Source organism: Zootermopsis nevadensis, unplaced genomic scaffold (genome assembly GCF_977971745.1).
Source record: "Zootermopsis nevadensis isolate Lab colony 2312 unplaced genomic scaffold, Znev_1.0 Znev_ptg000010l, whole genome shotgun sequence".
NCBI classification, from domain to species: domain Eukaryota; kingdom Metazoa; phylum Arthropoda; class Insecta; order Blattodea; family Termopsidae; genus Zootermopsis; species Zootermopsis nevadensis.
Window position 1 is genome coordinate 967,257 of NW_028259142.1, and position 15,461 is coordinate 982,717.

Here is a 15,461-nt window from a genome sequence, read left to right on the forward strand (position 1 = left end):
CAGATATACAGGTTATACCATGTGAGCTTATATGGAGGAGCGACGGCTCGCCGTGCTGAAGCGGCAACTTCTCCGACACACCTGTTTGACGTATAATCTAAGCGGCCTTTTTACCAGGCGCTTCTCGCTTATGAGATTTGATGTTTTTTACAATGGTGAAGATTAAGATAATGTTGTTCTGAGTCACGGTGCCGTGTTAGCTCGTCACCACTTCATCCTTGAAGATGTAGTTAGACAATATATTTATCCGAAACGTCGGCATCTGCCTACACACTCACTTGTGTTCACGTGTAGCTGTTCTGACTGGGGATTTCAGTGGTTTCTTCAGTTCGTTGAACAGAGCGTCCATTTACGTCGTTTTGTTTTGTTTGAACGTTGCATCGAAGTAGCTTTTGTGGAGGTAAAATGCGTACGACCTAGGTGCCAAGACTCGAACAAGAAATCTCGCGAATGGAGAACAGGTGTGCTAATTACTACACCACAACGTTCGATAATCCTTCGTCCCATCTGATGCTAAATATTTTCTACTCCTGGTACATGCCAGTGTAAAAGCCGGCTTCGCACAGTCGATAATGGCGTTCATCTCATCCACACCCAGCTCTAATTACCTTCTTTCACCACCGTTTTGTTTAGGACGTCTCTATAGCAACCACTTTGTGGCTGTCTCATTGCCGCTCGCCATATTCTCTTTATAGCGTTTCTTCAAAAGCCTAGACCCTCACGCGCCCTGTGTGAGCGACTGTCCTATTGGCCTTCGTGCACGTGCTCAGGGAGTCCATTAGCTAATCGGCTCTTCCGGTAACCATCGTCAAATCCCTCTGTGGTCAGTCACATAAGTTATAAAGTTTGGACAAGATCTCAACTATCTCTTCTGCTTGAAGGCTTCGGTGGTGTTCTCCGATGTTCCAAACCCATACCATGTTGTAGCTACCCATCAGATCTTCTGAATTACAATATTACAAATATTTTTTTTTTCAATTTTGCCAGAAGTGACTTGTATCTGTACCGAAAATCATTCAAGTACTTCAAAGTTCTTAAAATTCAGGGTAAACGAAGCATGCTCCACGTTTTCAGCAGGTTTTCACAACCAACATAGAACTGCACGCACATTTTTCCGGGACGTAATTAATGAAAACAAGAGTTTCGTTGTTAGTTTAGGTTTAACGGACTGGCAGCTGAGTAATTACTATAGAACGTGCTACAGAAACAACGCGTTCACATGAGAAACAAGAGACTAGACGGACAGGTATCGATTTTTAAACAAATGGAGCAGGTGGACTCGAGTAACAATTTATCTTCCGGTTAACCGAACGTAACAAATAGTTATTTATTCCGTCGCATAAAACAAAACGCGAAGCAGGGAAAGAGGGCAACAGTGCCTCACCCAAGGTTTAAAAATAGAAAGAAATTAATATTCAATTATTTAAAAGAAATACAAGAGACGGGTGTCTGGAATATTTGAAGACCGAACTGTCATTTTAATTAATTTTCTATGACCCGCGGTCCATATGCAAGTTCACTGTAGTCTGTCCGTCCGTATGCACAAATAATAAAAGATCATCTGCAGTTGAACGAATTAATTTTATTTAAAAAATATTACCGTCACGCCCGGGAAAGAAACTCTGTCATGCACTTGGCGTTGCATTCCACGTGCAATGGAACTGCTGGATAGACGACGACCACTGGGAGAGGAATCTACGTACCGAGGTTAGAACTACTCTTGATAACGTCACGTACGCCTGTCTTTCTCGGAATTTAGAAGTCGCTACGTCAGGTACAGTCGTCCCTTAAGCTTAACTACACACCACGCCATGTAGACATATGCGGATGTGGAGATTCTTCACCTCAGCTCTAGATGAATGTGGGTGGCCAGCTTCACTCCACGGCCGCTTTACCCCCGATATTGAATAGACAGACGGCTGGGTGTGCCCAGATCTCGTCTGGATGTGACGATCACGAAAATCCTCCCTCGCCAGGAATCAAGGCCCTTAGCTTAGCCAGTGCGCTGTTCATAAATAAGGCTACAATCAAATTAGCGATGTAGTATCAATGCAGGTTCGAAGCCGGGTAGAGACGCGTTGCTAAGCGACCGGCCTGCTCCACAGCCCCAAACTGTAAGTATTCCTGTGATATGATTCATTACGAGAGGAACACGTCGGGCGTGTTCACTCAGACTGCACCAAAATTCGGTTCCATGACGCGTGAATCTGGACCGCTTTATCCGGTGGACGAACTGGCAGCTGCAAGCATCAGAACCGCGAGGCTTAAACATTATCGGGCTATTTCAGAATATTTCCAGAATATATTTGCACAGTGTCTAGTAGTCTACGTTCCCGCAGCTCAGCTACCTGACGTTCTATTTCTTCAGAACGTCTTGCAAAGCGCAGAGTTCATAAGAAGTCAAATGATGAATGGTAAATCGATACACATTCGCGAAGAATAGGTTGTGCTCGTATCACAACATTTTTATAAACAGGTTACTAAAAAAAAAATGAATAATGACAGGCGTCACGTGGGCTAGCAGTTGCTCGCGATTTGAACAGGATACTTTCAGAAAATAAGTCAAGCATTACAGCCGTGCTAAACAACTCTATATATTTTGGGGCCCATGTACTTTTTTAATCCGCTGGGTGTTAAAGTAAGAAGCCAAAAATACGGATCACGCGTGCACAAATTACTGCGGTCGTGTGTGCGCCTGCAGCGCGCTGTATATGCGACACGTATCACACTTGTGTCGGAGATGTTGCCGCGAGAGCACGGCGGTCTGGTGAGCGTCTGGGCTTGTCTTATCTGTCTGCGCAGATTCTGCCAAAGCGGAGGCCGCACATCTGAACGTCAACAAAGCCACAGCGTCATGACGGCGATTTCACAGGAAACTACGGTAACCAAACTGACCTGAAACCAGTGTAGCCTAGGGATTCCCCTCGCAGTCAGTTCCGCGCGCAAAAACGAATCAAATTCTTAATTCAGTTGTCCGTTGTTCCTGTCCAAAATTGGAGTGTGTCGATAAATTTAGCGGAAATCTCAAATATCAAAAAACAAACTTGAAAAATCGTTCAACCAATCACGAGCTGAAGCGGGGCAGGATAACAGGCACGGCGAAGCAAACTGGCTTTATTTTTACGTCAACTAGTTGCAATCGCTCCTACGATTTTAACAAATACCGTCACAGATTGCGTACAGAATAGAGATTCGAGGTCCCTCTTTGCATTCCGTGCGTTTGGACCGATCTGACTGGACGGGAAAACGGAGCTTAAGGAAATAAATCGTGAAGATGTAAGAGGATCGATGTGACCCACGATCCAACCCCCAATGACGGGGACTGTGGCCGAGCAAACAGTTTTACGAAGACCCCCAGAATCGAGTTAGTTCGGCTTGAAAGCTATTACAGGGCACTTCAAACAAACACTACAATTGAACGCAAGCCGATAAATGGATCTCCCTGCGGGCTACAGGAAAGATTATTTCGACACGTCATAGGCCTATCACCCACATTACGGAGACAATAACGCATGTTGGAAAATTAGGTGAGAAAAGTAGATTTAAAATTTCTACGTTTAAATGTAAGGATAATATTAAAATGAGTAGCAGATAGTAATGTTGTAAAGGTGAATATGGAACTACATTCTATGTCCTGTAGTTACAAAGAAACAATACAATTATTCTGAGCTTCTTTTTTAAGTTTGACTTCTTCGAAAGCGGGCAATGTGGAAATGTATATTTAGCATCCGAATAAAAGATCCCAGTAGACAGACTATCGATCCCGAAGACTGACAGAAGTACAGCCGTAATTACTACGACGTCCACGAGGGGCAGCAGCTTCAAGAGTTGCAGGTGACTTTTAGAGGGGCTCTCTTCATTACGTCCCGTGCATTTCCAGCAAGTGGGATAATGCCCCGACATTCTACACGCCTCATGCTGGTGCTTCAGTGTACACACAGGGGACCACGACCCGTACGCGTTCTTTGCGTAGATCGCAGTATCCGTCCGCGCATGAAACAAGACCAATCTAAGGAATAACTGAGAATTAACATCCGTCCGATCACATGTTTCATCTCTGAAACCACATGACGGAATTCGACGAATTTTTTTACACGCCAGTGTCGCTCCCACCTCAGAAGTTCGTACTTCCGAAATGTTTATATCGTCGTCAGAAAGTACCAATACGAAGCGGTCTTCAGCAGTATGTTAGTCAAACCAGGTATCACGAGAGCTGCCCATACAATGCCTGTCAAAGATAAGAATGCGTGGAGCCATACCTCAATCTCCATACGCCTTTCGGAATCGCATTTAATTAACAGGCATTTTTACACTTACAGTCAATTTGCGTCTAAAATGTTGCCTTCCGAAATTAAAACGTGGAACGGATGGACAGAGAATCAGAGTTGTAATATGAATCCTTTGGAGGTGTAATCAGATGCAAAATTGTTACGTTAAATATTCATCACGAACAAGCATGGCAGTTCAGCTACCGGCAACAAGTTAATATGCAACCCGAAAGCCCTTTGAAGTTCAAAGAGAATGCGTGTAAACTTTATGTCTGTAGAGCATAGCAAACAGTCCGCGTTCCTCACGAAAAGTACGGGCTGAACGCGCCTTATCTGTCTGTTGCAGTCTGTTCTCCGACTTGCGCAACCTGGCCGGCACGGCGCTCATGAACCTGCTGGCAGCGCTCTTCATGGTGCAACTGCTCTACGTCATCGGCGTCGGAGGCGTCCAGGTAACTAAACAGCAACTGTCGGTCTTTTTGGAACACCCGGTAAATGAGGGTGGAAATTTCGTAATTATGTCGGCCAACGAAGCCCATTGGCTACTTCCTACGCGTTCAGGCCTTAGCGTATTCGTGTCGACGTGTATCAAGTGTCACTTCGCTTGAAGCATGAAGCGTCGGTGGCCTTCTGGGATGGTAAGTGGACTGTATCTAGAACCCTCGTCCTTTCTCGGAGTCGAGACAACGCGGCGCGCGTACAGAACAGGGACTAAGCGACAATCGAAACGTCTGAATTACTCTCAGCGTACAAGAACCTACAGCGAAAGGTAATTTCCAGGACGAAACAAGGGCCTGGGAAACGCACTAGACACCTGGCATGAAGTCGGTACTATAAATATACCAATAAGGATAAGATAGGCCGGTATGCAAGTGGTAGGAGGCACACAATATTTTGGATGTAAACATTACCGAAGAATTAGACGACGGGAAGAAATAATAATTAAATGAATCAGAATTGTTGTTTAATTGTTTAATTTTAACCGTCTAATCACAATAAAATATTTTATTAAATATTAAAATATTATTACTACACTTAACATTTAATATTTAAAATATTTAAAATATATTAAAATGATGCTCTTTCTATCGAAATGTTCGATTTACAATTAGAGCATCATCTTTTTCAAGACATGTTTCGGTTTTCAATGAACCATCTTCAGGTGTATAATCGATATAAATTCAAATGTAATATTCTAAATGCAATCCTTCGTCAGATGTCCATTAAATATCAGTTATCCTCTTCTGGATCAATTGTACTTTGTTATCACATTCAATGTTGTTTCGTAAATGCATGTCGCGTGTAGCGTGATCTTGCGTGGGTGAAATGTTTGTAGTGGTTTTTTATAATCGGTCAGGTATGAAGAGTGGCGGAGGTCCGTGAAGTTGTTGATTGAATTCAACAGACTCGAGACAGGGTACAACGGCTGAATATTACGAAGCGGTAATAAGAAAAATTCGAGGTGTAGTGCGTAGTAAGTAGAAGATTATGAAGACCGCCGAACGCGACACCTTCCTCTACATATTTATGCATGTTTCCAATCTCCTCCAATCCACAATCCACAGACATCATACCACCGACAGAACGTGGACTGCGTGAGGCTCACATAGCGTACATAGCAGATCGGCGGACAAGTCTTCCGTCCGCATGACAACGCTGACAGAAAAAGACAACGGCACAGCTCAGGAATTGGGCGAATCCAGGTCGCGCGGTTGAAGTCACCGAGATGAAAATCAGGATTAAAGAAGTAACGTGTAATTAACTCGCTTGCTGCATGGAAATAGCGTGGAGCGATACGATAACTGAGAAGGAAAATATGAGAACGACACTGGTCTAAGTCACCGAACGGTTCGAAGTTCCAAGCGACTGTCTCTTGAGATATTCAAAGAAGTGGGAACTCGTCAGGCAACTGGAAATGTGCAGTACAGTCTATTCCGGAAAAACGTTACTTGGCATTCAGGGCAGAGACCCCCCCGACTTCACTTACCTTCATATTCGTTTATCGCAGATAAAACTACAAATGACGCCAAAATTATCACGCTGTACATAGACCATCATATTCCTTACATTTCATTCGTTAAACATTCAAAATATCAAAATTTGTATCAAACAAAACTTTAAAATTGATAGGTCTATAGTTTTTATTGCATACGACGTGGTGATTTAACTGAACGATGTATATAACAATTAAATTCAAAGCACAAATACCATTTAAATCAGTTCAGAAATTTCGAAAATAAAATACGTCGACAGAGAGACAGATGTATGTCCTCTGTGAGAAAGGAACATACGGCAATTATACACGCGCGTGCGCAAATCTACAGCCAAATGCACTGATTGTCTTCAGCGGTTCTGTTCTGGAACACGAAATTTCAATGCCGTTCACCGGTTTCATAAAACTATGTCGCCTACTGATGTTCGCCTCGGTCTCTCTTCATGCAAATTTCCAACCATATTTTTTATACGTTTTTCAAGTGTCCCAGCCAACATTATTCAACGCGGGGGTAACACAGAGCAAAGGACCCAGGGGGCGGAGGGGGCGGAAATTTGTCGCGTTTTGCCCCCTCAGCTACAAATGCGCGATGTGTGAAGTCAGTAGAGAAATTAACTTCGCTATTACACGGTGGTCTAGCGGTTAGAACGCTGGCCTTGTAATCCTGGAGGTCTCGGGTTCGATTCCCGGCGGTGCCCGAATTTATAACTTGTGTTGGGCAAGGCCGTGGTCTAGGCAACACGGAGTTTTCCTCCGTGGCATCCCAACAATTACTCCATTCACACACAGAAGAAGGCAATGGCAAACCACTTCTGGATCATCTGCCAAGAACGTATATGAACAGGTCTCAGTCCGAGAAAAGGATGGAAGGATCCTGTTCATATGGACCTGTCCTCAGACAGAAAACTAAATAAAAAAAAATAATTACACTACAATCACTTTATTGCAAGATACTGTACATCTCAACACGAGAAAAACTCGTAGTATGCACTGTATTCAGCGCCTCGCGTCTGAAAATGTCAACAAGAGGTCATTCGCCTTGGATAACTTGAACTCAATTCAAAGAGACAATTGAAGAGAATCATTACATGCACTATATTTACAATCTTGCATTGCAAGGGTTACGAGATGTTGATGCATAATGGAACACAACTCGCTCATCAGCCAAGAGAATCAAGGGCGTTTGACAGGAAGACGCCACCCTCACTAGGCAGTGGCTTGGAGTCCGTGGAGGCAGCGCGAACTTGACAGCAATGTCTACGCCACTGAACCTCAAGATAAAGTAAAAGTCAGCGCGAACGGAGTTAACAGCATCGAACTATTTTTTTTCCTTGAAAAAGAGACGTTCGCTGATTTGGTCACATAAATCCGCGTTACAGTGCGAAACTTTCTGCGAATCGGAATTCGGTCTGAGAGGAATGTAATTAACATAATTCCCGCTGCCCGCTCTTTCCTGCAGCTGTAATTCTGGAACCAAACTGTTCTGTTCCAGGACCCGGAGCTGTGCATCGCCCTCGGCTTCTCCCTCCAGTACATTCGCCTCACGGTCTTCTGTTGGCTCACAGCCATGACCTACGACATGTACAGCAGCTTCAGGTGAGCGTCGGGCAGTGCCTTGAAGGCAGACGTCTGAGGCCGAAGCTGGTCTTTTTAATATTAATAATTCAGTCCGTACCGCGAAGAAAACACCACGCTTCACCATTACAAAGATCGACTGGTTAATGCTGTTTAAAGAAATAATCGCTGTTTACAGTGAGAATCACACGAAACTCATAGATACAGTGCGTAGGCGTCTAAATAATATTTAAAGATTCAGTCCGTACCGCGAAGAAAATACCACGCTTCACCATTACAAAGATCAACTGGTTAACGCTATTTAAGAAATAATCGCTGTTTACAGTGAGAATCACGCGAAACTCATAGATACAGTGCGTAGGCGTCTAAATAATATTTAAAGATTCAGTCCGTACCGCGAAGAAAATACCACGCTTCACCATTACAAAGATCAACTGGTTAACGCTATTTAAGAAATAATCGCTGTTTACAGTCATAATACGAAAGACAAATGTAAAATGAAGAGTTTCTGATTATTGAAGCAAGTGGTACGCATAGTTACCACTGTGATTTAAACGCTTAAAGGTTTCTAGGGAAGTGATAAGCATGCGTACCATCTACTTTCATTTTCAGTCACAAAACGTTTTTCTATTGACGGACTGATGTTTATAATACAGGTTCAGCGTAGGATTTGAGGTTCTCATGGAGGGGATTATTAAGCTGGGAGTCCTCTGCCGTGTAGTCTGGCAAACGTTTACCGACGTTTAGGAAATACTTGTTTGCTTGGAAGTAGAAACGAAATCCGTAACAACGTCTAGATGAGGTATGGACTGTCTGTTTCCGTAAAAGGGACAACCTGAACCTCGTGCCGATGGCGGATCCTCAGATCAGCTACTCCTTCTGGAAGTACAGTCTGTTCGGCTGGGGTACGCCTCTGCTCCTGCTCGCGGGCGCAATAGTATTGCAACTACGCCAGAAAGCGGGCAACCTGCTCGACACAGCAAAAATGCAGCACACCAACTGCTGGTAAGTCCCGCCGACGCTTTATAATATGATCGTGGCGTTTTTCAGGGTCACTACACCGACCGCTGTTTCCCGCAGGTTCCTGGACCACGACGCGTTCGTGTTCGGATTCGTGTTGCCGGTTCTCGTGCTCCTGGTGGCTGTCATCGTGTTCCTGGCTCGAAGCGCAGTGACAGCCCGTTTCACCGTCAGCATGCAGGTTGATCGCCGTACGCGCGAGAAGATGCGACGGAAGCGGTATCTGCAGCTTTTCCTGTTCCTCAAGGTCACGGCCCTCATCAGCACAGTCGCGGCGCTGGGCGCACTCGCGAAGCTCACGGGTAAACTACACAGGACATGGTTCACTAGGCCCACATCACGCGACATCAGAACCCGTGTCACTTCTTAAAGTGCCGTACCAACATTTTCAAAGCCGACTTTCAAATGTAAAATAGCCGTTTAATTAAGAGTGTAAAGTTCACACGTATTCTACAGTACAGGTGTCCCAAAACTATATATACACTTTATAAATTAGCGAATGTAGCGTAGGTGTTAGAAATGACCACCCTTAGCTTCGTGGCACAACTGACGGCAGCGATAAACTGATAAAATGGTTAACATTCCATAACATAAAATTTATAAATATTTTTGATCACCCTGTATATACTGAAATTTAAAAGTGGCGTCAGCGTCACTGACACATTTTAGGCGGACCTCAGAATGTGATGTTCTTTTCGCAGGGATCAACGCGTTCTGGGTGGCGTTCAACGTGGGTCACGGCCTGCAGGGCATCGCCGTGGCGCTGTGCGTCGCATGCAACTGCCAGGTCCTCAAGATCTACACGCGAACGATGCGCAGAAGACGTCGTTGCAACAGCAGCGGCAAGGCTGCCAAGTACTGGCCGGTCGGACCATCCTCGGAGTTGTCCAAGTCCGCCAGCCTCCAGCTCCTCACTTGGGAACCCACGCCGGACGCCGTGTAGCCAGAAGAAACTCCGAACACCAGGTGTCCCAGAGATTCTAACCCGCGGGGATGTTACAAGAAAGTAGTGGATCTAAGGACGCTGAACACCTGCATAAACTAATTACACAGCGTCGTTTATAAAACAAGGCAACAGGATGATATCTAACTGCTGCATCCCTGGATGAGACAGAGGAACCTGCCGTGAAGGGCATTAAAGCTTTAGGCTGCGGTATACATCGTGAAATAGACGATGAGGGGCTAATTACTGCCTGGCAACAAACAAATGCGAAGACATTTACAGCACTGTTTCTAAATCCAATGAGATTTCATCTCAAGGTCACTGAACGACATATCACCATTTAGCATACAGAGTGCAGAAATGAATAATTTCGGTATGTAGGTCTATAAACCCCCCTCCCCCCCCCAAAAAAAAATATCCAGAGTGGAGAACGTTGGTCTTTAGTACAAAGATGTAAGACTTGAGGTTCTCACAGCGGTGAGTATGAAGATTTCCGTCTTCTGGGATCTTGCGCCGTGTAGTCTGGTAGAAGCTGGCCGACGTTTCGGAGATGCTTACCACTTCCATCATCACTGTACGACGCAACATCCCAGAGGACAGTCGTGTTCACACCTGTTGCTGCGATAACCTGAAATTCCATCTGTTTTTTTTAAACCTCGCAGGTTATAAAGCAAAATAGTAACGTAGAACAAACAATATCCTTCGAATTCTGTTTAGAGTAACGCTAGCGACGCCCAGTGATAACACATGTAATTACCAGTAATCCCCGCCCTTCTGATCAATACGAAACGAACAGGAAATTCATTGGCAGTTCACTTCACCTCATTGTATACTCTATTTCATGTAGATAGAATTGTATGAACATATCGCTGTTTGTGTGTCAGATAACCACAATAAAGCCATTTCGATATTAACATGGAGCCGTGCGCAGGAGTGACGTAAGTCCAGGCTCAAGGGTCGGTTCATCAGAACTCCGTGTCCGTAGCACGTCGACAGATTACGTCTCTGTGGCTGGACTTCCGTTGCTCCGGCATGTACGTACCGAAAGCGTTCAGAAAGGCACCTTCAAATTTTAATTCCTTATTCCTTCGACAGTTCGCACTCGTTCTGAGACAAAGCCCATCCCTTGCTGGCTATCAGGCATTCAGAATTATACAGGGTGATTCAAAGCTCCAGTAAAAAAAGAAACTTAAGGAGATTGGCAGAAATATCACTTGAACCAGAAGCTACTGTTTCCAATTTACGAAGTTTTTACTTTCTTTTCGCTTTTATTATAAATCGTTTCGATAAAAGAATGTTTCTGCAGAATGTTTCAGTCGTCGCTTAAACCGACTTCTTTCAGAGTACTTTTCTGTTCGTGTGGTGGGGAATTTTAAGACCTGTTACCGTTACTGCTGACCAAATCTCATTAACGCGATTCAAGCGTCTGTACTTCCGCGGACCATCAGCGCGAAGTCCCCATCAAACGATCATAGCAATAGCCTACAAATCTACATCAGCGTAAAAAAAACGCCGTCTTTTGGAAAAAGTGTGAAATCTTAAGCGTAAAAGTTGATTAATTTTTATCCAAATCAAACATTGCCTCAAAGTATTGCACTGGAGCTCTGAATCACCCTGTATTTAACTTTCTCCTGCTAATCATCATTCCACATCAAAGCTCTTAAACGTGGGAGGAGGCCGATCGGCCAGCAGGACCGGCGCTGGACTGGGCAGGACTCGAGACAGAGATGATTCAATTTCTGTTAAGACACACGACATGTAGCTTTAACAGCTTCAAAGTCCCACTTCTCATTAGATCGATAAACGGCGAATGAAAGAAACAACATAGGACGTTTCTACCAGCGCAGAAACCATTCAAATATTCAGTTGAGAACTTCAATCGTCTGTAAGGTCAGAGGTCGATTCCACGCCTTTTACACGCCATCTTGTAATCAATCTACTGGCTGTAGTTTTCATGTCAGCCTCGAAGGAACGGCGAAATAAATGCCGGTCGATACCACCTCCTTTTAGTTAAATTTTAATCCTTTGGCCGACATGAAGGACCCACGTGATTATTTCATCCGACTTACGGCAACAGTGGCACGAGAACACAGCAGAAGTCTTCGACATGCTCAGAATTTTACGATGTTACAATTTTTACAACAGTAAGAAACACGCAACTACATCTTATTACGCTCTGTTTACAACACGCGACGTGCGCCACACGTCCCAAGCTCCTCCAGTGTTAAATCACATGACCACATCGCGCAATATAAAATAAAAGTCTAATCGGAAAGTTAAAACATCAAAATGCACCGAATAGTATCGTCTTTAGGTTTCTGATTAAAAGCGGTGCTGTATTTTTTCGAATGTTACAACAGCGCGTTTGGTAAACCGCGTATAACCGAATTTTACACTACGCAATAACGGAAACATTGATAACGACCCCGCGGTAACTACGAATACATCGAGTTTAAAAAAAATATAAGTCAACTGATACGTGTAGTGCAATCGAGCGGGGGGGGATAATATTAAAATGGAGCTTGAGAGGACGCGAAGACAAACTGACGCACCTTCGGGGACAAGCAAAAGGCGAATAATTTCGTGACTAGCTTAGCAACCACCAGGTTTCAAGGGCCCTGAAGCGTGTAGTTACTTGGTTGAGTCAGCAGAGAGCATACAGAAATTAAGCCTGAGGAAGACGATGGCGCAAATCTACGACATTATTCATTAAAGTTTCTGTTTTCAGGTGGCCACGAGCGTAATTAAGGGACGTTCCTTCACGAGGCGACAGGAAAGTGACCTATGGCAACATCCGGAAACGCCTGAAAGTACGACGACCGGACATCGACCCCCCCCCCCCCACCCCTCCTAAAACACAGCCGACTGTCGAGCACAAATCGTGAATTAATGGGTGAAAGTGACGGGACGCGAAACCAATCAGGACGCCGCGAACAGACGTCAGAGCAGCCCGGGAAAGCAAACGGACATTCGGCGATCAGCTCGTACCAGGTGAATACTCGCGATTCGTCAACAAGAGTTATCGACCCCGTACACCCTGTGATGTTGGCAATATTGGCGCCGACAAGCAAGCACGGGGTGGGGGTGGGGGTGCCTTATTGCAAGAACGTACGCTCGATCCACGTAAACTCTCGTTTCTGTGTCCAAATATCATACATTATACGACGCCTCGTCTACGTCGAAAGACTTGAAACGTCACAAGAAGACGAGATGAGAAAAGGAGTTGATAGGACGGAGGAATAATCAGATAGAGGAGAATGCAGTAGTTGGGGGCACGCAGAAGGTGAAAAATGCATGCAGAATTTTAGAAGGTAAATCTGAAGAGAATTTGGGAGACCGGGAAGTAGGTGGATTTAATTAAACTAAATCGTCTGGCTCACCCAGAGGCGGTATCCTCGATACTGTAATGAACCTTAGGGTTCTATAAAATAAAGGGAATTTCTTAACCAGCGCAGCGACCATCAGCTTCTTAAAAGGACTCTTGCGTCAGTATTACGATTACGAGCAAGCCAGGTAGCTCAGTCAAGTCACTGGCTACGGAATGGACAGGCACAGTGGACGTCTCCCCTAGCCTCTGTCGTCAAGACCCCGTCTGGGGCCCACCCGCTCTTACTGTCCAAAATGGGTAACGTGGTCCTTTCCTCGGGAGTAATGCGCGGCCGGGTCGTGACGCTGACCCCCACCTGACAGTTCGGAATAATTCGCACACCCAGAGCCATCTATCGTTTATTTCTAAAACTACGGACTAGTTGAAATAAAGTAAAGAAAGTACTAGTTACCGTCGGTAATGTGCAGATGAATACTGTCGTGGATAAAACCAGTAAACATGTTCTGTATACTGATGTTTTGCGAGGCACATGCCAAGAGAAAAATAAAACACAGAGTGCAACTGGGTCAATCCTTCTGGAAAATGACCACTGGACAGACCAAGGAGGAGACGGGAGGTCATTTTAAAATCTACACTATATTTACCAATTCACTAAGTGCCAATGTGGAAATATGTAATGGTCAACTTTATTCAAATGTCTACTTCGTCCACTGAATGTGTCTTTTGAGATATTCTGTATTATACATGTCTGTAAGACACGTTTCATACAAAGCGCAGTTATGAAGAGAAGCTATTAAGACTAGAAGGACATTTCAGCTGTCTTCATAAAGGTCAATATATAATTTTGTGCTCACCGAATGTCATGACGATCTTGTAGAACTCCGACAAAATTCTCTCTCCACTATGTCATTAATACGGCAATCACAATGGCCACGAATTATTAAAACCAAACTTAAGTACGCACGCTGGCCTTTCCCAGAAACATATTCCTCTAAACAAAAATAATTAAGTTTCTCTAACAGTCCGAGACAGTTCACGAATCATAATGAAACTTGCACTAATAACAAAATACACAATAGCAAGTATGAGTCACATATCACTTGTAAACCACACGTAAAACTACAATACGCCAGCCACTATTTATATTAATTGCAAGCACAAGTGTTACAAGATTCTTAAATAAGCACATTTCTCAAAACTCAACATTCCGCCATTTCCCGCACTATCAAACAAAACATCACGGAGATCGAGTGTGTATTGTTTTTCCGAGTACGTTCATTGCACAAGATGATACCAAGCGATACACTTGCGAGGTTAGGGCGACTTCTTTTGTTTCTGGTATTTTACGGACTAAATTCCCCACAGATCAACCCTTTATATCCCATGAGTGGCAAAACTCACAATTACAAGTCACTAAACGGAAAAATAATATGTCACTACTTGAAAAAGATACTTTCCTCTCTTGTGCTAAAAAAAATATTTAATAATATATTTGTTGTTCTTATAGTGATGAATGTTTAGTATTTACAGCTGGAATGCTCCCCATCTTCAGACCTGAGAATTGAGGAAGTATGCTTCTTTTAAATGCTGATATCTGCCTGAGTCAACTTAGAACCCAGAAAACCCAACAGATATCCTCATCACCATAAAAACATCACACATACACCAACTTATAAACCATTTGGATTTAGAAAGAGGGCAACCTTTAAACAACTACTGCAGTCGCAAAGCATCAAAAACATGAAAGCCTCAAGAAACTGACATGAATATGGGTGGGTGTTAATTTTGGCCAAAAGAAATTATAGATTCCCAGAGTGTGACTGGAATTAAGATATTGATGAAAACTCCTTGGAGACCAAAAACTCAACTTGGGCACAGACCACTCACACCCTCTGTGCAGAGGTACATTTCCTTGCTTCCTACAAGCTTTTCAGACTAATTTCATTAGCTTTAATTATTTGTGTGTTGAACCACTTACCTACCTAAGGGCACTGACCTTAGGGATGTTCCAACCAGTTTTAAAACAAGCAATAAGCCATAAATCTTCAGGAACAAACAATCTGTAACTCTTCAGAGCCAATTAAGTTTCTCTTGCCCTGTGCCGCAACCTCTAGCAATCCACAGCTTGTAAATACAACTCACTCACAAAAGCATAGAAAATGTTACAAATTCCCTGATGAGCTGGAAGGAGATAAATGAGAAACAGACACGGTATTTTGGGGATGGGGGAGGGGGTAAACTGCGATATAAGAACAAAAGACAATATTTACGAAACCTTATCAGGGTAGTAAAGTAACTTGTGACGTGCTTCGATGACAATATTGATGAACCTTC

General features: G+C 43.9%; 1 protein-coding gene across 2 annotated transcripts in view; it reads left to right on the plus strand.

The window, feature by feature from the left end:
- Window positions 1-10,713, plus strand: part of LOC110827259 (latrophilin-like protein LAT-2) — a 37,434-nt gene extending 26,721 nt beyond the window's left edge. Inside the window, exons 3-7 of one of the 2 annotated variants that reach the window (XM_087346111.1) lie at window positions 4,615-4,720; window positions 7,754-7,857; window positions 8,665-8,841; window positions 8,917-9,158; window positions 9,558-10,713. In XM_087346111.1, coding sequence (XP_087202237.1) covers window positions 4,615-4,720; window positions 7,754-7,857; window positions 8,665-8,841; window positions 8,917-9,158; window positions 9,558-9,799 — 871 coding nt within the window. In that variant the 3' untranslated portion in view covers window positions 9,800-10,713. Of the gene's footprint in view, window positions 1-4,614; window positions 4,721-7,753; window positions 7,858-8,664; window positions 8,842-8,886; window positions 9,159-9,557 lie in introns of both variants that reach the window. The other variant, XM_087346112.1, reaches the window with a different exon arrangement.
- Window positions 10,714-15,461: the final 4,748 nt, after the last annotated feature.